Source organism: Aotus nancymaae, unplaced genomic scaffold (assembly GCF_030222135.1).
Source record: "Aotus nancymaae isolate 86718 unplaced genomic scaffold, 86718_ANA_hifiasm-v0.15.2.pri h1tg000003l, whole genome shotgun sequence".
In the NCBI taxonomy this organism is placed as follows: Eukaryota; Metazoa; Chordata; class Mammalia; order Primates; family Aotidae; genus Aotus; species Aotus nancymaae.
In genome coordinates, this window is record NW_026988414.1 from 38,063,826 (window position 1) to 38,086,759 (window position 22,934).

At 52.6% G+C, this 22,934-nt stretch overlaps 3 protein-coding genes across 4 annotated transcripts; all 3 read left to right on the top strand.

The window, feature by feature from the left end:
* The first annotated feature begins 1,894 nt into the window (after positions 1-1,894).
* ARID3C (AT-rich interaction domain 3C) lies at positions 1,895-9,384 on the top strand. Its single transcript, XM_012463245.2, has 7 exons — positions 1,895-2,984; positions 4,910-4,982; positions 6,710-6,893; positions 7,045-7,334; positions 7,901-8,083; positions 8,319-8,408; positions 8,874-9,384. Exons 1-7 carry the CDS (start codon positions 2,670-2,672, stop codon positions 8,972-8,974), a joined length of 1,236 nt encoding a protein of 411 aa, XP_012318668.1. The 5' UTR covers positions 1,895-2,669; the 3' UTR covers positions 8,975-9,384.
* A 567-nt stretch (positions 9,385-9,951) lies between these two features.
* DCTN3 (dynactin subunit 3) lies at positions 9,952-16,829 on the top strand. Its single transcript, XM_012463244.2, has 7 exons — positions 9,952-10,079; positions 11,620-11,704; positions 12,407-12,493; positions 14,264-14,347; positions 15,603-15,661; positions 16,274-16,333; positions 16,501-16,829. The coding sequence occupies exons 1-7, from the start codon at positions 9,984-9,986 to the stop codon at positions 16,588-16,590; spliced, it is 561 nt and encodes a 186-aa protein (XP_012318667.1). The 5' UTR covers positions 9,952-9,983; the 3' UTR covers positions 16,591-16,829.
* Positions 16,830-18,312: 1,483 nt separating this feature from the next.
* RPP25L (ribonuclease P/MRP subunit p25 like) lies at positions 18,313-19,914 on the top strand. Of its 2 annotated transcripts, none has more exons than XM_012463243.3 (2): positions 18,313-18,369; positions 19,082-19,914. In XM_012463243.3, the coding sequence occupies exon 2, from the start codon at positions 19,113-19,115 to the stop codon at positions 19,602-19,604; it is 492 nt and encodes a 163-aa protein (XP_012318666.1). In that variant the 5' UTR covers positions 18,313-18,369; positions 19,082-19,112; the 3' UTR covers positions 19,605-19,914. The 2 variants fall into 2 exon arrangements, with proteins under 2 accessions (XP_012318666.1, XP_012318665.1); XM_012463242.3 differs by lacking the exon at positions 18,313-18,369 and adding an exon at positions 18,379-18,608.
* The last annotated feature ends 3,020 nt before the right edge of the window (positions 19,915-22,934 follow it).

The window sequence follows — 22,934 nt, forward strand, 5'->3', positions numbered from 1 at the left end:
TGGAGGCAGGGAGAGCAGGGAGGAGACACCCACCATGGGATCCTGGTCAGAAAAGCTGGTGGTCTGAGCCAGAACAAGCTGAGGCTGAGAGAAGTGGACTGATTGGGAGAGTAAAAAGGAGAAGGAAGGAGAAAAAGGTCGTGTCTAGATTCCTGAACTCCGGGTGTGAGGTCAGGAAACAGTCTCTGGTGCCACGGTTTCATACCTATGCCAGATATCACCCCTACAGACACCTGCTGTTCACTTATACATTTAACATCACCTCATGGTGGCCCTCACATTTGGCAGGTGGTCCCCTTGGGCACAGGAAGAAACAGGAAGTATGAGGATGCCCAAGGGGAGTGGGGTCCAGGCTGCTCAGAGCAGAAAATCTAAGAGACCTGCTACTCAGGACCCCCAAATAAGGAACAGCATTTCAGCATCTTGGAATAGTTAGGGGGAGGGCCCAAAGCAGTGGGCTGAGGGGGTCTCGAGATACAGATGTGGGAGTCAGGTACACATGGGTGGAGAATGTGTGTGAAGATGGGTGAAGTGCCAGTCACCATTGAAACAAGCCTATGATGAGTACTATTGTTTCATTATACTATTCATCCATCTATGTTTGAAAATTTTCATACTAGAGGCTGGGTGTGGTGGCTCACTCCTGTAATCCCAGCACTTTGGGTGGCCGAGGTGGGTGGATCACTTGAGATCAGGAGTCTGAGATAGCCTGGCCAAATGGTGAAACCCTGTCTCTACTAAAAAGACAAAAATTAGCCTGGCCTGCTGGTGGGTGCCTGTAATCCCAGCTAATCCCAGCTATTCGTGAGGCTGAGGCAGGAGAATCATTTGAACCTGGGAGGCCGAGGTTGCAGTGAGCCCAGATCACGCCACTACACTCCAGCCTGGGTGACAGAGTAGGACTCTGTTAAAAAAAAAAAAAGGAAGAAAGAAAGAAAAAGAAAATTTCCAAAATAGAACATCAAAAGAGACAAAAACTGTGTATGGCTGTGTACCTGCATGCCGTGGTGTGTGTACCCTGCTGCGGGTGTGCAGTCAGCTTAAAGACCTCTTGAGTGCGTGTGAGTGCATAGGTGTGGGTCCACTACCATGTGCACACATGTGTGCAAACTGCAGCATGCCTGCAGTTGGGGACAGCGCGTGGGCAGGGCAGGACTGGTCACCGCAAGGGGAGAAGCATCTATTCTGACCAGACCCTCCACACTCACCCCAGAATCCTGCAGAGGGTTTCCCGTCCTGATCACAGCCTGCCCAGGCCATTGACACTGTGGTGACCGTGTCACTGAACGTGTGAGACGGGGCAGCTGAGCGCCTGAACTTGTGACAAGGTGTGTTGGTGTGTGGACGCGGCTGTTTGTGTGTGGAAGCCCAGTGCTGAATGTGGGTGTCGGAGGCACGACTTGTGAGACTGGGCGGGGCTCTGGTCCCGAGTCCGGCGGCGGTGGAGCCCTCACTCTCTCACGACTCCCCCGCAGCTCTCCAGCGCCCCCTGCCCCCCGAAGCTGGCTGGAGGAAGGTGGAAGACACCTGTTAGGGGGCTGAGAGCGGCGGAGCCCACAGGGGCCTCTCCCCAAGCGCCCCGCCCGCCCTGCCCCTCTCGGGTCCCGCCCCCGCGGTCGCCGCAAGCAGCGCGGCGAGTGAGCGCACCGCGGCCAGAGGAGCGCAGGGCGGTGGGAGTGCACCGCGGGGACCCAGCCGAGGCCAGGGCCGCCCGGGAGGCGGGAGGAGCAGAGGCAGCGCCGTGGAGACGCCAGGGGCAGGAGGCCACCCCAGGCAGGTGAGTGCGGCCGCGGGGCACCCGGAGCGAGGAAGCCGGGCGTCGCGGCTCCGCCGCCTCCTGCCCGTCCGGTTCGGTGCCCGTCCCCACCGCCCTCCATTCCCGCGACTCCTCGGTCCCTGTCCTCTGCCCCTCTCTCCGGCTGTTTTTCCCGTCCCTGTCTCTGTCAGTCCCTCTCTATTTCACTGTTTCTTTCTAATCTCTTCTGTTTCCTGCTATCTTGCTCTTTCCCTTTCTCTCAACCCCTGTCTCACTATTTGTCTATCTCTGCCTCTGTCTCTCTGTCTCTGTCCGTCTCTGAGCTACCTGTCACTTAGATCTTTTATATTTATCTCTTGCTCCTCTATCTCTCTTACCCTCCCTGTCTCTCTGCCCAGTATCCAGCTCTCTCCATCTCTGTCTCTCTACCCTGTCTCTGCCTGATATCTCTGCTTCTCTCCATCTTGGTCCCTCTCAAGTCTGTGTCACCCCACTTCTGTCTCTCCTTGTCACCCTGTTCCATCTCTATTTCCACATCTCCCTGTTATTGTCTCTGTCAGATATCTCCCCTTCTCCTTTTCTTTTTCTCTCCCTCCCTCCGACATTTCCGATATCTCTTGGTCCCTGTCACCCTCTCTGATCTGCTCAGTCTCCCAGTCCTCAGTCAATGGCCATTTCTGATTCCCTGTGTCTGGTCCTATTTCTGTTCACCTCTAGGAAAGCTATATTTCTGCCTCTTTCCTTGTGACCCTTGCACTTCCCTGAATCTATGACCACCTCCCCTTGTGTTGGGGGCTATAGGGCCAGCAGGGCCCAGCATCCATAATTCCCTCCCCAACAGGCGGCCCTTTCCTCGGGGTCCCGCCTGGTACCAGGGCCCCCCTCAGCTGGGGGACTGCGCCTGGAAGCTGTCATGGAAGCCCTGCAGAGGCAGCAGGCAGCTCGGCTGGCCCAGGGGGTGGGGCCATTGGCACCTCCACGCCCGCTGCTGCCACCCCGGCCTCCCCTGCCTAACCATCGGACCCTACAGGCCCCTGAGGGGGCCTTGGGGGAGGCTGGGGCTGAGGAAGAGGAAGATGCTGAAGAAGATGAGGAGGGAGAGGAAGCCGGAGCAGAGGAGGAGGCAGATGAGGAGAGCCGTCCAGGGGTCCAGGGGCCCAGCTCACCTTCTAGCCAGCCCCCTGGACTCCATCCTCATGAGTGGACCTACGAGGAACAATTCAAGCAGGTAGGACTGACCCCCTCGATGTCAAGCCCTCTCCCCTATCTCCCTCTTCTGGCAAAAGCAGAGCCAGGTGATTAGCAGCCCACCCACCCACAGCACCACCCTCTGCAAGATGAAAAGAGACACAGAGACACAGAGACCTAGAGAAAGACAGAGGGAAAACTGGAGGATAGTGACAGGAAGGGAAAGACAGATGCCTGACTAAATTTTAAAATTTTCTTTTGTAAAGACAGGGTCTCCTTGTGTTGCCCAGGCTGGTCTTGAACTCCTGAGCTCAAGTGATCCTCCCACCTCAGCTTCCCAAAATGCTGAGATTACAGGCATGAGCTACCATGCCCAGCCAGGTGTAGGAACCTTTGAGGGAGGGCAGTCTAGGGGCTGGTAATTCCAATGTTAGCACCACCCTATCCATCTTCTCACACATCAAGTCACAAGATCATATTCCAGTGACCAGTGGGGGTTCCTAGTTGCTTCCTCTGTCTTTGGAAACAGAATGGAGGTTGTCACTGCCTTGGCAGGCTGACACATCTCTTGTCTCTTTCCTGTTACATCTCCCTTACCCCGGCCGCATGCAAACCTTCTCCCAGGCCTGAGTTCCATGGACAATAGTTCCCAGCCCGTGATGGTCACTCAGCTGCAGTACGACTAAAGGGCTCCTCTGCAACTCAGAATGACAAGACTTCACTCACAGGGCCTTAATCTGAGGTTCTTTCTCCCTGGAGAACCCTCTGGGTGTCATTCTAAGGACACTACTCAAGGCTGTCACTATGAAGGTGTTACACAGGGCTGTGACCCCAGGTGTGCTATTCTGGTGATGTTAACTTGTAGGCTGTTGGTCTGAGTATATTCCAAAAGCATTAACCTGTGACTAGTACTCTGGCATTAGCGTAAAACTGAGAGTGTTACTCAGGGCTCTGTTCTGGAGATGGGCACTATACACTGTTTCTCCTAGGTATAATTCTAGTAGGGATTACTACTTGGAGAGTGTATGTATTATATGTGAGTATCCATCTAGGACTTAGGGCTCAGTTTTTGTGGGAATGTGGCTCTAAAGGCAGATCTGGGGTTTATTACTCATGGGTATTTTGTTTGTTTTTTACTCTGAGGATTCTTATGGGGATGGAGTGATGGAATATTATCTATAGGTGTTACTCGAGGACTGTTACTCTGGGTCAATGACTCTAGGGATGGTTCCCTTGGCTGGTATTTGGGAGCTGACACAGGAGGTGGGGCTCCACATGACTGGGAGGAGTTGAGATGGCCTGTGGATCCTTCAAACTCTGACCCCACAGGTCCTAGGTGGTACACGGCCATTGCCTCTATAGCAGCTTCTGTAGTAGGCAGGGTAACTGCCTCTGAAAGGTGATCAGACCAGAAGATGAGCTGAGGGGCCCTGGGTGTTGACCTAGGAGCTTCTGAGCATCACCCTGCCTGAGGGGTGTGTTAGAAGAATCTCTGCCCTTCACTCACCCCCAGCCCTGGCATATAGGGATGTGAACAGCATGAAGTTCTTAAATGAATGAATCAGAGCATCAGATATATGTTTGTCTCCTCAGTATGGAATACAACCCCAGCCTAGCTTCTTTCCTGGGGCTCTAAATGTCCCATGAGGGTGGGGGAAAACTGAGCCCCAGAGGGCAGGCTGAGCCTCCAAGCTCCATCCTGTTCCTCTCTTCCCTTACTCCCAAGATGGGTGGTTTGAACTGCCCAGGGCACCACTACCAGTGCCAGTCTCTGTGTGTACTAGAAAAAGGCACCTCTACCTGCCCTTAGAGGGAAGAGAGCCTAATGCTAATGCCAGGGAGTCCACATTGAGATCCTACTGACTCCTTCAGCTAGGGGCTCTTGTTCAGGGTACAACCTGAATTTGGGTCCAGGGAGGGAGGGGGGATCAACAGAGCTGTAGAATGACCCCAATCCTTCCCCAGCTGTATGAGCTCGATGCAGACCCCAAGAGGAAGGAATTTCTGGATGACCTGTTTAGCTTCATGCAAAAGAGGGGTGAGTGGCATGACATAGGGGAAGGGCCCTGGAATTGCCCCCTTACCAGGTTTGAGGAAACCCAGTTGGGCTCTCCCTGCAGGGGCCTGAGCTTGGCAGCACCTGTCCTTTGCCCTCAGTAGCATCTTTAACCTCTAACCCTGCCCCCCTCCTCCACCCAGGATTAATTAGTGGCCAGCCCACTGGCAGGTTAATGAGTGTGGGATCAATTGGGAGGGTGGGAGGAGGAACTGATGGAGGGCTGGCCTGGGATGGGAGCCAGAACTAGAGGGCTAAGAATGCCTTGGTTCTCTGTCCAGGGTCCTTCATCCAGCCATGTCTTTCCTGTTTTCCCTTGATTCAGGCAGGGGACACCTCGTGTGCTCTCCAGCAGGAAGGACTAGGATTAGACTGAAGGAAGGACTTCCCAAGGGGTGGGCTGGGACTATATGAGTTGAGCTTGTGGAGGAGGAGAGAAATTCGTTTCCAGGAATGTCAGAGCTGGAGAAGGCAAGAAGGGTCCAGGAGGACATCAGGGTGGGTGGCAGTCCATCACTTCAGCTTCTCCCCAGATTCATGAGACCGAACACTGACTCATTATCTCTCTCTACAAAGCTAATTAACTCACTCGGAGCGCAGCCTGATAAGCCGCTAATTAACTGGCTGCACTGCCCGCCCCCCGACTTCTTTAGTACAGCTGCTGGCCCACTTCCCACCCCCCGCCGTCACCCCAGCCCCAGCACCCCTTTCGGGTCCCTTCCTTCCCAGGGACCCTCAGTCGGGTCCTAAGTCCTTTTGCTTCCCAGGGAGGCCCATTCTAGTTCCAGTGTCCCCTCTCTGGCCCTTCCTCGAGGCCTCCCCTCCACTGGGGTAGCGGGTGTGAACCGATCCCAGCATTGCCTGCCCGCCCCTCCCCACTAGCTCTGCCTCCCTTCGGTCCCTGCCTCCCACCGCTCCAGCTGCAGGGGGAGAGGGTCCCGCGGGGCCGATAATTTTCCCCCATTAATCAGGCCGCAGCTAATTGTTCGGGTCCAAAGGCGCGGCGGAAGGGGACGGGATCGGTAAGGAATTAACTGGGGCCCATCGCTCAGCGCAGACAGGCCCCTTTGTCAGGACTGGACGGCGGGGGCGGCGCGGGCTGCGGAGTCGGCGGGCCGAGGCGGGAGCTGATTCTTCTCTCGCCCGTCATCCCCCAGCCTTGGGCAGCTACCCGGGGGCTGCTGCTTAGGAGTGGCTGGCTCTTCAGCACTGTCCGGAAGTCCTTCCTATGATCTACCCCAGGGAACAGCAAACTAAAGTTTGCACGCCAAACCCAGCTGCCTGCAATATAAGAATGGTTTTTACTTGTTTAAATAGTTGGGGGACAAAATTAAAAGACAAATAACATTGCCAGACTGGTGAAATTCGAATTTCAGAGTATATTATTGGAACACAGCCGCACCCATTCCTTTAGGTATTCTCCATGGCCGTCTTCGGGCTACAATGGCAGCGTTGAGTAGTTGTGACAGAGATCACTTAGCCATTTGGCCTTTTACAGAACTTCGCCCACTCCTGGTCTAGCCTCCTGTCCTTCCTGCTAAAAAAGAAGCCCTGGAGCTCTGTGGGCTCCGCCTGTAATCCCATTCCCCGGAGTCTCCCTCTTTCCCGCCGCCCCCGCCCCCCGGGGCTCCCGCCCTGTATCAGTCCCCGGGGATGCCGCAGGCAGGGTCTTAGTCTCAGTGTCCTGACGGCAGCCCATTCCCCACCAGGGACGCCAGTGAACCGCGTGCCTATCATGGCGAAGCAGGTGCTGGACTTGTACGCTCTGTTTCGCCTGGTGACCGCCAAGGGCGGCCTGGTGGAAGTCATCAACCGCAAAGTGTGGCGGGAGGTCACGCGCGGCCTCAGCCTACCCACCACCATCACCTCGGCCGCCTTCACTCTACGCACCCAGTGAGGCCAAGGGCGCGAGCAGAAGGAAGGGAAGGGGGCGCGGGGTCGGGCTAAGGCGGGGCTGGGAGGGTCCCGGGCGGGAGTCCGGGTGTAGCACTTGACCAGCTGGGCCCAGCCTCCCACACACTCACCGCCCGCTGTCCGCCCCTAGGTACATGAAGTACCTGTACCCGTACGAGTGCGAGACTCGAGCGCTCAGCTCCCCAGGGGAGCTCCAGGCCGCCATAGACAGCAATCGGCGCGAGGGCCGTCGCCATGCTTACACCGCTACCCCTCCCTTCGGCTTGGCAGGGCCGCCCCCTTTGGGCGCTCAGGGTCTAGTCATGGGTCCTGGCCCCGCCCCTCCGGCGACGGCATCCAGCCCCGGCCCCGTCCAGGGTTCCGCCTCCGGCCTGCCAGCGCACGCCTGCGCTCAGTTGAGTCCATGCCCTATTAAGAAAGGTGCGAGGGGAGAACGGTGGAGGTTTAGGGGTCTCTGAGGTTTAGGTGGGCGCTAAGATATGAGAACCATTACAGTGTGGGGACCGAGGTCTGGGAGGCATTGAGGTATGGAAGCAGTAAGGTCTGACGTGCCTCTGAGGTTTGGGGGTTACTGAGGTTTAGGGGTCCTGAGGTTTGGGGTCAAATGAGAACTCTAGGGTACGGGTTACTGAGGTGTGGGGGCCGAAGTTCAGGAAAAGGTCCTTTAATCACAGCATCTCCATTCCACACCTGTCCACCCAGTGCTCCTATTTGGATATAGTTTGTGCCTCTTGCGATCTGAATTATTCAATAACCAACAGCTAAAAACAATCTCCCAAATTCTCTAGACATGTGCATTGGTCCTTTGGGCTCTAGAGAAACGCTTCAGCGCTTCCAGGCTGAGGCTCTGGATGGGAAGATAGATCAAATGATGAGAGACTGGTGCATGAGCTTGAGTGTACCTCTTTTGGTCCCAGGCCTGGGGGAGAAGCAGATGCAGAGATGGGTTGGTTTGACCAGGGGAGCTGAATAACATGTTCTTCTAGAGGAGAGTGGAATTCCAGCCCCTCGCCTGGCACTGCCTGTGGGCCTGGCATTGGGACCAACACGGGAGAAGTTGGCACCAGAGGAGCCCCCAGAGAAAAGAGCTGTGCTGATGGGGCCCATGGACCCACCTCGATCTGGCATGCCCCCCAGCTTCCTGCCCCGTGGCAAGGTTCCCCTGAGGGGTGAGGAGGGGCTTGCTGTGAGGGGGCTTCGGGACTGTACACTGAGGGAGGATTGACCCATCATCTGACAGGTGTTAGAGACGGGGCAGACAGTTGTCTATAGACAACTGTGTGAGTATAGGGGTGGGTTTGAAGTGGAATGGGGGCTGACTATAGGGATGGAGGGGGGAAATTCTATCAATAAGTCTGAAGTCTGATTCTCCAAAATGTGATTCCTCTGCCCTCTCCTGGACAGAAGAGCGGCTGGATGGGCCTCTTAATCTGGCAGGCAGTGGCATCAGCAGTATCAACATGGCCCTAGAGATCAACGGGGTGGTCTACACTGGTATGGGTACTGCAGGCTGTCTACAATGGCATGGGGTCAGGGGCATTTAGGCTGGCATGGGGATTTCAGACTTCCTCTACTAGCATGAGGTTCAGGGATATCTAAACTTGCATGAGTAACATAGGATTCAGGGGATTGCTAGACTGGCATGGGTTAAAGGGGGTGTCCACATGGCATGGGATCCAAGGCATGAACTCTCTGGCATGGGTACCAGGGGATGTCTGCCTTGTCATGGGCCTATGTATCAGCATAAATATTCCTTGTTTACCTGTTTGAGGGTATCTACATTAGCAATGGAGTCTTTCACTGACCCAAGGAACTTGTCCTCATTGGTTTGTGGCAGGGGTACGTGTGTAGTAGTGTTCTAGCAACCAGAACACTTACTTCTGTTCCCCTCTTCTGTTTCCATACCCTACCCCCTCCTGCTTGTTTTTGCCCTCTACCATCTTCTCACCCCTTTGCCAGGTGTCCTCTTTGCCCGCCGCCAGCCTGTGCCAGCTTCCCAGGGTCCAACCAACCCTGCACCCCCACCCTCCACAGGGCCCCATTCCAGCACCTTGCCCTGAGAGGTCCAACTTGAAACTAAGAGTCCCAGCCCCATTGCTGAGAGGGGAGGAGACCCCTTGCTTTGATTCTTTCAGGCTGCCCACTCTGGGACCCAGCCCTGGAAGGGAACCACACCTCCCATGCCATGTGGACTTAAAACCAAAGTTTCTTTTGATGTTACACCTACCTCATTGCAAAGGGAGGGCACTTCTTCCCTGGCCAATTCCAGCAGCATCTACCAAAGGGTTCTTCCTCCAGTAACCCCCATCATCTCCTCATGTGTCCCCTCTGTCAATGTCATCTCTAGGACCCTACCCTTTTGAGTAGGCCCTGCTTCTCTTCAGGAACCAAGTGAAAGGTTGGGTTGGGGTATTGTGAAAGAGACATCCCTCAGGTCACATCTAGACAATAAAGCTGTGATCCCTCCCTCTCTGATGCCTCCTTTCTTGTTTGGGTATGGGAGGTGGGGAGGAATTACATGGTACATAGGCTGCCTTGGGCCAGGGGCTTTCAGAGGGGAAGGCAGAATAGCAAAGTTCCATGAGAATAGAAGAGCTCCGTCTCTTGAATCAGACAGCCTGAGTTCAAGTCCCAATCTATCACTATAGTGCGGGGTGGCCTTGGGCAAGTCATTTAATCAATTGAACCTTAGAAGACTCCAAAAGTTTATGGTAACTCACGGAGCCTCCTAATGATGTTATCCATGGGAATGGACCTGTCCTGGAATAGTAAGTGTATTTACACGTGCAAACTCAGGTAATAACGTGGGGAAAGATCTTTGGCAGCCGAAAAGCAAAGGCTGTCTTAACAACCAGGCGTTGGAAGCCAGGGGAGGGCTGGGACAGAGCCGTTGCCAAGGTAATCAGCTTTTGACAGCTCCAAGCAGCAACTTCCGGCACTGAAGGCCTGAATCATGGCGTCACTTCCTGCATAAAGGGCCGCTCGTGCACTCGGATTGGCTAGCCTTCCTATTTGGACGGACGTCCCGCCCTCTGGCTGTTTCCCGGCTGAGGTGGGTCGGTAGTAGCGATGGCGGCTCTGACTGACGTGCAGCGGCTACAAGCCCGAGTGGAAGAGCTGGAGCGCTGGGTGTACGGGCCGGGCGGGGCGCATGGCTCGCGGAAGGTGAGTAGTCTGGTCCGGTGGTCCCTTTCTGGAGCAGAGCAATAGCGGTCCACTGTCCTGGTCTTTGGGATGCAACCGCTCCAGTCCTGTTCTCCGCAGCCCAGCCTTTGAAATAACAAAGGTCAGGGACCTCCCAGAGCCGATTGGACCCTCGGGGGTCCATTCTCATAGGGGGCTCTGCAGGTGGTTAAGCCTGAGAGTGGGCTCAGTACCTACTCTAAGACTCCGCCCTCGCCCTCGCGGGCTAGTCGGGGAGACCTGACACACTCAAGAAGCTGACTAATGAGAGTTTCAATAAGAGCTGAAGTCCATGATACGAAGGCCCGTCATGGAGCCCTGCATAATTAATTGCTAAATGAATTGTGCAGGAAGAGGTCCATGGGACCCCTGAGGAGACAGAGCAGAGGAGCATAAGGAAAGGTCCAAAAGGTGAGAGGTGAGGTCTGAAAGAGCCAGGATTAGGAAGGAACGGGTACTAGGTATTCAGATGTGGACTAGCACTACTTTATACTAGTGGCGGAATTTTGACAACTACGAAGCTCAGGCGCCGTCTCCTCCCATTTCCACTGTGGGAAGACCTTTTACTGAAGAACTTCTGATGACATGTCAGGCATATCCTGGAGCTAAGTGCATCCAAGGTAATGATGTCTGTTTGTACACGAAAGGAGGAATTAGTTGCCAGTAGCAGACTGCTCCCATTGCAGAACTAACTTCCCAAACATTCTCTTCCTTTGGGATCTTTGACGCTCACCTTCCTGGTTTGCCTTCTGCCTCTCACTGCTGCTTCTCAGAGTTATTTGCCTCCCTACGGCGCATTCCTCACCCTCTGCCCTAAAGACTGGGTGAGTGCAGTCACTTCCTTAGTCTCCTCCATTTGACCCTTTAATATTGGGATTCGCTCACTCGCCTTCATAGTGTCAATTACTATTTGCATGTCAATATGTCTCAAATGTTTATCTCTGGTCCAGAGTTCTGTTCTGAGAACAAGACTTGTATGTCCAGTTGTCTACTGGATTTTTTTCCACTTGGATATCCAATAGGCATCTCAAATTCAATTCATAGGTTCTTAATTGTATTCTTCCTCTCCCCTAACCCAGTTCTCTTCTGTATTCCAAAATTCAGTGATTGCACCATCATTGGTATCCCAGTTGTCTTGGATTCTTACATCTCCCACACTAAAGTTATTTTGGAGGGGATAGGGCTAGAGGTAGGCCAGCCAGTCTAGAGGTCATGAAGGCTTGAATGAGGATGCTTGCATTTCTCATGCCCAAACCCAGGGCTTAGGAACTAGAAAATATATTGTGTATACTATATATTCCATAAATTATAAAATAGTTCATTATCTCCCCCATATTTGAATCTCCCCAAGGAGTACATGACTCTCTCCACTTTAAGGATTCCTAGAAGGTGGGGCTGCATTTCCTTTAGTATTAGAGAAGGGAGGCCAACCTAGAGAATCTGGGAGAAAAAGGGTTCTTTACCTCTTCCAAGCCTTGAGCCAGGTAGTATATCTTGCAATTAACCACCACTTCCCTTACAGGTGGCTGACGGCCTGGTCAAGGTGCAGGTGGCTTTGGGGAACATTGCCAGCAAGAGGGAAAGGGTGAAGATTCTGTACAAAAAGAGTAAGTGCTTCCATGATATGCCTACCTACCCAACATCCCATCCCTAGGCTTCCTGGGACCTGGCCCTGCCCCTTCAGTTCAATAGGTCACTGGAATAGCCCTTTGGGGATAGAAAGATTATGGGGACATTTACCTGCACCCAATTCAATTGGTAAATTGAGGTGTGCTTTTCTACCTTGTGGATAAACCTCAAGCCCATGACAGTGTCCTTAGTTATGAAATAAGCGCTCTGCCTGAAAGCTTCTCTTGGTGAAGGAGGGTAAACAGGGTATGAGATTTCCCAGGCAAGGTTAAGAGGCAGGAAACAAATTAGATGCTGAGAGCCTGGTTATGTCAGAGCTAGTAACCTGCTTAGTAACTAGAAATTAGACAAAGCTCTGATTTGTCTTGGTGGCATCTAGGAGAAAAGAGGCCTTCTACCCTTGGTGAGGATAGGTCAGTGAGAATGCTGAGGGCCCAGAGTGTTGGTGGCAATTGTGTCTTCAGCTCTGAAGCTTGAGGTCAGAAGAGACCTCAAGAGAAGAGAGTGGAGAGATAGGGAAGTGGGGATAGGGAGCCTGGTGGAGCCCTGCTCATGTGGCACTGTTGGGTATCAGCTCCTCATTGAAGGCTCTCCTCAAGGCTGACCACTTGACAAACATCCTTCATAAGACAGCTCTACTCCCCAAATCTATTCCATTTTCCGTCTCGCTACTTTTCTAGTTGAAGATATTATCAAGTACCTGGATCCTGAGTACATCGACCGCATTGCCATACCTGATGCCTCTAAGCTGCAATTCATCTTAGCAGGTAATGCTGGGCTACATGTGTACCTGCATCTGAGGATGTGGGTCATTGGGTAGGTTAAGCACAGAGATGGCCTCCCCATCCAGTCTTCTGATGGATACAACCCCTGGATGCTGCTCTCTGGAATTGTGGCCTGGTTCTGGGTTGAGGATCCTACGGATCCTCTAGTAGACATTGAGTACAGTATACCTCTAGACCAGCTGCAGGCCATGGTGCCAGCCACAGTGGGAGCTAGTCCAGTGTTCTATCACTAGCCTGCCTCTTGGATTTTCCTTCAGAACCTTCCTCACTTTTGCTCACTAGATAGATGAGCTTCTAGGAAAGGGTAAGGGCAGAGAGCATTGCCATTAAAGAAAAGAGAAAATATTGGCATGAGTTTCAACATCTTTCTTTCATGTGAGAAAGCGCTGCAATTTCAGAGTTCTAGGCAGGAACTATTGCCTTAGCAATGTCTGCTATCAGTCAGCCACTCTATAAGTTGGGTTTTCTGAGCTTCATTATTCATCCAAAAGATGTATAATGAATGATCATCTGCTCTGATCCAGGTTCTATCCTAGGTAAGGAAGCATACAGTGGTGAACCAGAAAGTCCCTGCCCTCATGGGCACAGCCCATGCTAGGGGAGACAGAGTCCCTCCTGCTTCAGGGACCTGAGCTTATAACCCAGATGTGAGATCAGTCTCCTAGAAGACTGATCAGTGCAGTGCAGCACTGAGGACTGGATAAGGTTGGGCAGTTCCTGCTAAGAGGGCTGTCAGAGTTCCCAAAAGGCTCTTGATCAATTGCCATGACTTAAGCACCAAGTACAGATCTTCTACTGCACTGACTCTTGAGTCCAGCCTCTCCATGCCTCCCTGTGGCACTGCCTCAGGAACTATGCATCCACTGCCACATGAATGGTTGCACAGTCTCCTAAATCATATTCTTAACCCTAATCTTTCCCTTCCTGCGTGTGGTTCAGTCTCACTGTCACAAAAACATGTTTCCAACATGTCACTTTGCCTACTTTGGAATCTCCTGCCTTCTAGGATAAAGTCCTAATTCCATAGTCTGCCATTCAAAGCCTTCCAGTCTGCCGGGTCTACCCTCCCATCCAACTCTGTTTCCTGTGCTCTCCCTGCTCCAGTTCAGCTAATTGAATTCTTTCTCCTTTACTAACTGACCAGCATTCCTGCCTCTAAGCATTTGCACATAACAGTCCTCCCTCTTGAATACCTTTCCCACTCTATGGATTTCAGTGCATTGAAACCCCCTGTGCATACAGGGCCTAACCCAGATCCTGCTTCCCTCACTGGACTCTCCCATTACTGTCCCAGCTCTCCTTCAGCATATAATTGTCTATGCCTCTCAGAGCCACTGAGCAGAACCTGCCTGGTGTAGTCTGCCACATATCTCCTTTTTTAGATCTTCCCAGGGACCTCTGGGTGTGGGGATCCAAGTCTGAAGTACTTTGTATCCTGTAGCCTAGGAGGTATTCCCTGAGTTTGTTGATAGGAGACTAGAAGAAGAGGCCTTGAAGTTAAACCTTGGAGAAAGGTGGGATTTGGAGTAATTGAGAGGCTCCTTAGGCTCAAATGGGTCAGACCTGAGGCATCCAGGAAAGCTGGGGGCAGAATGAAAATGTGCATCTAGAGAGGAGGGCAGTGGGCAGAGTCACTGCCAAAAGCTCTAGGACCTAGCCATCTCCCTTGCCAGGTCCTCAGGCCCTTACATGGGCTGAGTAGCAATGCCCAGGTTTGCTTCACTGCAACTGTCTTGTCCATTTTTGCTTTAGAGGAGCAGTTTATCCTCTCCCAGGTTTCGCTCTTGGAGCAGGTGAACGCCTTGGTGCCCATGCTGGACAGTGCTCACATCAAAGGTATCTCTGGGGCTGCAGCATCACTACTGTGGTTGGGAAGGTGGGTGGATGGATGGGCAAGACTTTCTTGTGTTTCAGGTTGTGTGGATTTAGATTGGGTCTGTTCCTTATCTCTTTTTTTTTTTGAGACCGTCTCACTCTGTCACCCAGGCTGGAGTGCAGTGGCACAATCTTGGCTCACCGCAACCTCTGCCTCCTGGTTCAAATGAACTTCCCACCTCAGCCTCCCAAGTAGCTAGGATTACAGGTGTGTGCCACTACACCCAGCTATTTTTAGTAGAGATGGGGTTTCACCATGTTGGCCAGGCTGGTCTTGAACTGCTGGCCCCATGTGATCCACCCACCTCAGCCTTCCAGAGTGCTGGGATTACAGGCGTGAGCTACTGTGCCTGGCCAGTTCCTTATCTTTATTCTTACCCTGGGGGTACTTGCCACATCCACTGGATTAAAATTATCAGAGTAGAGAGCCCAGTTTTAGGACTTTAGGCAATTTGGGCCTGAGAACACTAGCCTAAGCTCTAGCAGTCCCCAACTCTGGGGATTCCTTCTGCCTTCTACCCACCCCCAAGCATCTCTCCTTCAAGGTGCTGCAGAACCCAGATTTTACTATCAGAGTCTCTGCCAGGTGCATGAATGTATGTGAATTCTTTCTGCTGCACTGCTGAGAGCAGTCCCTGGGCCTGGACTTTGACAAGCAGATAGTGGCTTTAATTGGATCCAGATATCCATCTTGTCTGTCTCTGGAGGTATTTTTCCCAGCTCCCGCTCCCTACCCCTGATCAGCTGCCCACTGAGTATCTGACAGCCTTAAGCTTTGAGCCCAGCATAGTGGCCAAGCCTCAGGGTGTTGGATTCCAGCTTAGGGACCTGGCATCCATCTTTAGGCTTCCTATTTCCTAGGCCAGGCAGACCTGGCCCCACTGGGCTAAAAGCAAAGGGACAGTTCCCATGATAGCCAAAGCTCTCTTTACCTGGTCCTGCTTATAGCACTGGGGTGGGGTAGGGAAAAACATTGGGAACCCCAAGGTTTTTTCTTCTCCTTGGGACATGTATCTTCCCCTCCCCTATGGGTCCTGGAGTAAGACTGGAGTGGGCAGGGAGCCCCACCGCCACCTCCAGCTGCAGCGGTCGATGAAGTCTGGCGTTTGTTTAGCTTCTCCACTCAATACTCTAATCCTGCCAAAGACCTAATAGACTATTGAGCAGTCCCGGGGGAGGGCACAAGCATCATCCAGCAGTGTGCGTTGTTTTACAGCCGTTCCTGAGCATGCCACTCGCCTGCAGTGCTTGGCCCAGATCCACATTCAGCAGCAGGTATGGGAGGGTAGAGGACTAGAAGGGAAGATAGAGGTGGCACAGCCCCTTGTCCCCACTCATGCCACCTGGGGAAGCAAGTTCAGGCCCTTCTGATGTAAACTCAGAGGAAACTTTGGGGTTTATCCTTTATCTTCCATATGCCCCAGTGAGGTAAAGGGACTTGCCTAGGTTCATGTCCAAACCTTCTGCCTCCCAGAGCAGGGCTTTATTGAGACACCATAAGGTTGAGGCTGGGAGGTACCCAAGAATTCCTGGGGATGGTATGTCCTTGACTATGAGTGGAGGAGCTCTTTTTTCACTATTCCCAGGCCCTAATGTAAAGTTCAAAGAGAGTTCAAAAATAAGGGCAGAAGAAGAGGAGACATACACTAGGGGGAATGTTTACTTAATGTATGGTCACTCCCTTTTCAATCAGTCTTTGGACTGCTGTTAGGGCACCCATCCTGGAGCCTGAAAGTTCACCCATAGCCATTTGTTCCTTTGGCTTTGGGATTCAGCATCATCTTTTTTAGGCTCTAAGGGGAGTGGGAGTCCCTGATGAGGCAGGAAGTATATTGTAAGATAACGGCTTTGCCCAGCTCCTTTCTTTGCTACATTTTGGCCCTACAGGACCAGTGTGTGGAGATCACTGAGGAGTCCAAGGCTCTCCTGGAGGAATACAATAAGACTGTATCCTTTCTACTCAACTAGGACCTTGGGTGTTGTCCCCAAGCCCTGTCCTTTTGTCCCACCTCTAGCTCTCTCTCATCCCATCCCACCCACCTGTATTTGTCTGCTCCCCACTTTCCATGCACTTCCTCACTCAGACTCCTATTCTCACCTTGACATACAACCAGACGATGCTTCTCTCCAAGCAATTCGTGCAGTGGGATGAACTACTTTGCCAGCTAGAGGCCACCAAGCAAGTGAAGCCAGCAGAGGAGTGACAGCTGCTCCCCATCCCAGGGTGGGCCTGGGCAGTCAGGCTCCAGGGCCCTATGCCAACCCACCTTTGTTACAAGGCAAAGGAAGCTTTGTATTTATTGGATTTGAGGCCAACCTCTCTGTACTCAGGTGGGGCTCTAAAGTTAGAGGTCAGGTTACCTGAAGTTTGCAATTTGCAACACCCACCCTCCCCCCATCAGTGTTTTTATTTCAGTGACAATAAACCATAGAGATGACTGGAGGAGTGTGCTGGCTTCCTGGTTTAGGTTGGGGGTCGGGGGAGGGGCAGAGCTGTCAGCCTGCCTAATGGTTGGACTGGGAAGTAAAGTCATCCTGGTCTGGCTTTCTGGCAGGTGTAGCATTCTCAAGATGAAGGCTCTCATTTGATGATGTGAATGGGATATTCTTTTATATATCCATTTAACCCACATTTACTAAGAAGAGACCTCCAAATGTCAGATGATGGGAGTAGATGGGGCTAACCTAATCCCTGCCCTGCACTAGCTAGCAGGATGGACAGTAAAGGAAAAGGGCAGTCCTATCAGGTGGGCACAAAAGAAAAAGGGACTGAAGGGACCTGGTAGGTGATGTACAGGGACTTTCAGAACCAAGGAAGCAGCATGTGCAAAAGCAGAGAAGAGCCGTTAAATTTCTCTCTTGGGAGCCTACCTGGTGCCACCGGCCGAGAAGGGCTGCCTAAGAGGTTTAGATGCAGGAAGCTTTGGTCCTGGGGAGGGGAAGTTGGGAAGTAGGGGCTCTGGGGCAAGTACGTTGAGAAACAGACTGGCACCGCACTCCACCAAATGTTTGCTGCCCCCTTGTGGACTCACGGAGTGCTCTGGCTCCAGACCCTTTTTCCAATGGCCCGCTGGCTGCCCTGCCTGCGCGACCTCACCGGCACCTCAAATTCAGCGTGTCCAAACTGGTCTGAAACCTGGGAGTCATCCTAGATCGGAATTCCCTACTTCTCCGTCCAAACAGTCGCCAACTCGAGACTGAACCTACCTACTAGTATCTCCCAATCTAATCTTTTTTTCCATTCCCACTGCTTTTTCTCTGGTTCGTTAATTCAACAAATCATTTAACAAACATTTGAGCGCCGATCATACGCCAGACACCATACTAGGCTCCGTAGGCACCCCTGCCCTCTCAGCCTCCAGACTCCGCGGCTAGGCGTCGTCAGGGGCTGCGGCCCGATTTCCCCACCACTCCTCGGCTCCCTGCACAAGATCTGGTTCAACAGGCCGCTGGAAAACCTCCGTGGTCTGCTAGCGCCCACAGGATGAGGTCGAAGCTCAGAAGTAGGTAACTAAGGCTCTCACCTGTGCAACAGCGGCCTGGGAACTAAACTCATCCTGGTCTGGCTTTTCTGGCAGGTGTAGAGCTCCAAACTGAAGCTCCTGCTCGCACTTACGGTGAAACCCACTTCTCCCTCCCCTTTTGCTCAACAGGTAACGCCAGCCCTCCCCATCTTCTAAGAGCCAGATCCCTCTCCTTCAGACGTAGGACTTCTCCAACGGCTACACCTTTCTACCGCAGTATATCTTCTTGCCTCCCTCCAGGGCGTTACAGCGGAGACTGCGCTAGTGTCCCAGCCCCACTGGGACTGCTCCGGGGCGGCCTTGCGGGTGGTTCTGTTTCCCGGCGGAGGTGCCTCGCGGCCGGACCCTGAGGCCCCGCCCCTCAGGCCCCGCCCCCTCGGGGCGTGCGCGGCCCTGCGGCCTTGGAGTTTCTGGGCCCGCGCGCCATCTTGGCTCCGGATCGACAGTGAGGCGGCTTCGGTGAGAGCTGGAACCGGGCAGGCAGCGGGGCGCTCGGAGGTGGTGGGAGAGGGGACGCCTGCTGCTTGGCCGCAGCGGCCGGCAGGACCCTGGAAACAACCAAGGCTGTCTTGGAATAGCCCGAGCAGCCTTCTGAGTCGAGCCTCTGCCCCTGAGTTTCTGAGTGACCTGGGTTGATATGGTTCGACCCTGGTAACCTCTGGGAGAGCGAAATCAGTTCTGCTTGGGGGCAGCACTAGGTAAGGGTCCTTGGCTGTTTTCTGGGGGCCCTGGGGCGAAGGGCCTTGTCTCTGTCCTTGTAATGCCGCAAGTGAGGAGCATTAGTATTAGTCTGGGGTGTGGGTTCCAGGCCCTGTTCCAAGGAATCCAGGATAAGCGGGACTAGGCTCTAGTTCTGGAGAGTTTGGGATGAGGGGGCCTGGCGTTATCCCAAGAGCTCGGTGTTTGGGGAATTTGATCTTGCCTCTGGGACTCCAGGATTGGAGGTGGGGGTATTATGGCCCTTGTAGAGGACCGGGGTGTATGGGGTACAGCCCCTTCCCGGAGTGAGGCAGGCATGGCCCTTGTCATGAGATGCTAAGGACCAGGGGATACGATCCTGTTTCTGGGAAGTCTGGAACGGGGAGCAGGGCCACATCCTGAAGGGAGGTAAGGGATGGTGGACAGTGACCTGGGGCACATGGCCTAGCACTCATCTGATGCTTCCATGCAGTGGGCAGCGAGAGTCACAAGACAGCAAACTGATGGAGCACTACCGGAAAGCTGGCTCTGTGGAGCTCCCAGCGCCGTCCCCAATGCCCCAGCTACCTCCTGATACCCTTGAGATGCGGGTCCGAGATGGCAGCAAAATTCGCAACCTGCTGGGGTTGGCGCTGGGTCGGTTGGAGGGCGGCAGTGCACGGCATGTGGTGTTCTCAGGTTCCGGCAGGGCTGCAGGAAAAGCTGTCAGCTGCGCTGAGATTGTGAAGCGGCGGGTCCCAGGCCTACACCAGCTCACCAAGCTACGTTTTCTGCAGACTGAGGACAGCTGGGTCCCAACCTCACCTGACACAGGGCTAGACCCCCTCACAGTGCGCCGCCATGTGCCTGCAGTGTGGGTACTGCTCAGCCGGGACCCCTTGAACCCCAATGAGTGTGGCTACCAACCCCCAGGAGCACCCCCTGGCCTGGGTTCCATGCCCAGCTCCAGCTCTGGCCCTCGTACCCGAAGAAGGACTCGAGATACCCGATCCTGAAGACCTGCTCAGCCAGGCTGTTCTCCAGGCCTGAATGTCTGAGATGTGTGTGTCTTTTCTGAGAAGCCCTGTGACTGCTAGACATCCCCATGAAGGCTGGAGTCCACAGAGGTGGGCCCCCTTGTCATGCTTCCCCTTCTCTCTGGCATGTGGGAAGGGACTGCTGTGAAGAGTGACAGGTGTGGAGCCTCTGCCAAGTTCTGCAGTGCTAAAGAAGGGCTTACTCTGCCTTCTACCTACAGTGTATCTGAACTGCCTTCTGACAGAGGTCCAGGGAGGGATTTAGAAAATAAAGTTTCTACCTATTTGATGAGACTCTACTCAGCCTGCTATGTGGAGTGGGATTAAAGAAATGGAGTCCCTGCCCTTACCCCCTGGGAGCTGATTGGGTGAAGAAAGAGGAAGAGTAGGCTCAGGCTGATGCTGGGAGGATCTAGTGTAGATAAGAAGCCTCAGTCAGTACTGAATATAGTTAATTCCCTGGGTAGTTGTTTGTACCTTTTTTGGGCTGGTTTAGGAACACTGCCAGGTCAGACATTTCTCACCATCTGCAACATCCAGTATAGTATAGTGGTTGTGAGCATGGACTCAGGCACCAGCCCGCCTGGGTTTCAGTCCTGGTCTGCCACTTAACAAGTTACTACTCTGTGCCTCAGTGGTCTTAGCCATAAAACAGGAATACAATATTGTTTATCACATAGGGTTGTTACGAGGTTAAATAAAGAAATATGTGACATTTAGAAACCACTTTGGCACATAATGCTATTAAGTGTTAATTACTATTATCATTATTAATGACTTACCTATCCCAAATGCAACAACTATCTCACACGTCCTTCCCTCCAGCTTCCTTGCCCCTATCTCAACTATGGAGCTGAACTCCTGCTTTGAAGAGATAGAGGCCTTCTGAACTCCCTCATGTTCCATCTTCATCTCCAGACCTATCTGTATACACATTTATCCTCAACTCTGCTAGTTTGCAAACATGCTTCTTTCTATCTTAGAAACATAACTTTGGGTTGAGCACAGTGGCTGATGCTTGTAATCCTAGCACTTTGGGAGGCCGAGGCAGGAGGATTGCTGATCCAGGAGTTGGAGACCAGCCTGTACAACATAGTAGTGAGATCCTGTCTCTACAAAAACATCCAAAAATTAGCTGGGCATGGTGATGTGCACCATTAGTCCCAGCTACTTGGGAGGCTGAGGCAAGAGGATTGCTTGAGCCCGGGAGGTTGAGGCTGCAGTGAACCATGATTGTGCTACTGCACTTCAGCCTGGGCGACAGAGTGAGACCCTGTCACAAAAACAGAAAACAGGCTGGGCGCAGTGGCTCATGCCTATAGTCCCAACATTGGGAGGCTGAGACGAGTGGATCACTTGAGGCCAAGACCAACCTGGCCAACTTAGTGAAACCCGTCTTTACTAAAAATACAAAAAATTAGCTGGACGTGGTGATGTGCACCTGTAATCCCAGTTACTCGGGAGACTGAGGCAGAAGAATAGCTTGAACCCAGGAAACAGAGGTTGCAGTGAGCCAGGATCGCACCAGTGTATTCCAGCCTGGGTGACAGAGCGAGACTGTCAAAAAAAAAAAAAAAAAAAAATACTTCAATCCCACATCTCTCTTCAGGTATCATCCTTGCCTTTTTTTCCCTTTGCTGCTCTTTTTCTGCTTCGCCTTGGCCTTAAACTCTCAGGTCAGGGGCATGAGGAGAGACGTGAATGTTGCATCAGTAGCCGGGGGGCTATGGGAACTAGAGCAGGATTATGGGCAGTAGTGAACTCTGAAGAACTGAATCAGTTGGGTCTCCCATGGATCTTGAGATTTTCTCCAATGTTTCCAGCAGCCTGGGTGTCCAGTCATGAGGAAAGCAGAAGGTTGGGACTCTTCTGGGCTCACGTTGTAGTAGAGTGGGCCCAGCAATGTAAGGATTTTGAAATGATACTTAACTGAGACCAGGCAAGAGGGATTGAGATGTTGGGAGAGGGAATTGGGGGACTGAAGGTCTTGATAAGGGCTTAGAGGAGGGGTGAGGTGACCACAGGGCCAGCAGGCAGTGGTCAAAACTTTAAATACTGCATCCTTTGCTTTCAAAGATAGGTCAGCTCTGAGTGATGTGGAGGACCCTGGGGGAGGGCAGGTGATGAGGATTCAGATGATATTGGAAGAGAAAACCTCGGTAGCTGCTGAGCCAGGCCTCTCAAATGCCCAAGTTGTGAAGCATCTAATACACCCCTAAAGGCAATTATGGCTGCAATGGCAGTGACTCAGGTGTCTTGCTGTCAGCAACTGACTTCCCCCATTCTCCTCGAAGCTAATTCAGGGATTTTATTCCCTCTCAGCTTCTGCATACTGTTTTTTCTCTGAACATCTTCGCTTGTGTGTCTTCTGCCATCAGCAGTTCCCTCAGTATCACTGGATTTCCAGAGCTTTGAGGCCAGGCAGGCTACCTTGCACACTACTGACCTTTGGCTGATGATCTCATCCCATCTACTGATGGCCAGGGTGGAGGGATCACATGGAATAATCATGGTGATCTATCCTGAAGGTAGCATTGCAAGCTCTGGAGTCCCAGGAAGGGCATTTTCTCTCCCTCTTTGGTCTCTACAGGACCCAGCTGGGGCCTGCAGGAGGAATGGCAGGGAGGGGACCAGAGACATGAGCCCTTTGGAGTCAGAAAAGCTGACCAACTTTACAAGACAGCACAAGAGTCGTGTCTATTTCTGTCCACTTTCTCCTTAATTCACTGCAATGTGGCTTCTGCCACGATAAGGTCACATCTTGGCACAAAGGTAAGGAAATAGAGATAGCTCTTTCAAGAAATTGGATTGTGAATGGGTGGAGAGGGGTGATAGATAGCAGGAGAAGAATGTGGAGTACAGAGAGTGTTGGTTTTTGGTTTTTGTTGTTGTTGTTATTGTTGTAGTTTTTAATATACTAGCAGGGACTTTAGCATGTTTATAGGCTCACAGACAGAAGAAGCCAGTAGGAAAAGAGATGAAGGATGCAGGAGATTGTGGATAACTCACAGTATGATGTTCCTGAGCAGGTAGAAGCGAATGGGACCCAGAAGCATGGTGGTAAGGCCTCTCAAAGGAAGAGGAGGGATGACTTCCTGTAACAAGAGGAATGGAGTTAGGATGGATATGTATGCAGATAGGTCTGGAGGTGAAGATGGGACATGAGGGAGTTCAGAAGGCCTCTGTCTTCTCAAAACAGGAGTCCAGCTCTATAGCTGAGAGTTGGGAGAGGAAGCTGGAGGGAAGGATGAGTGAGATGGTTGTTGCAGTTGGGAGAAATGACTAGGGAGAGGTGCAGGAGGATGACCA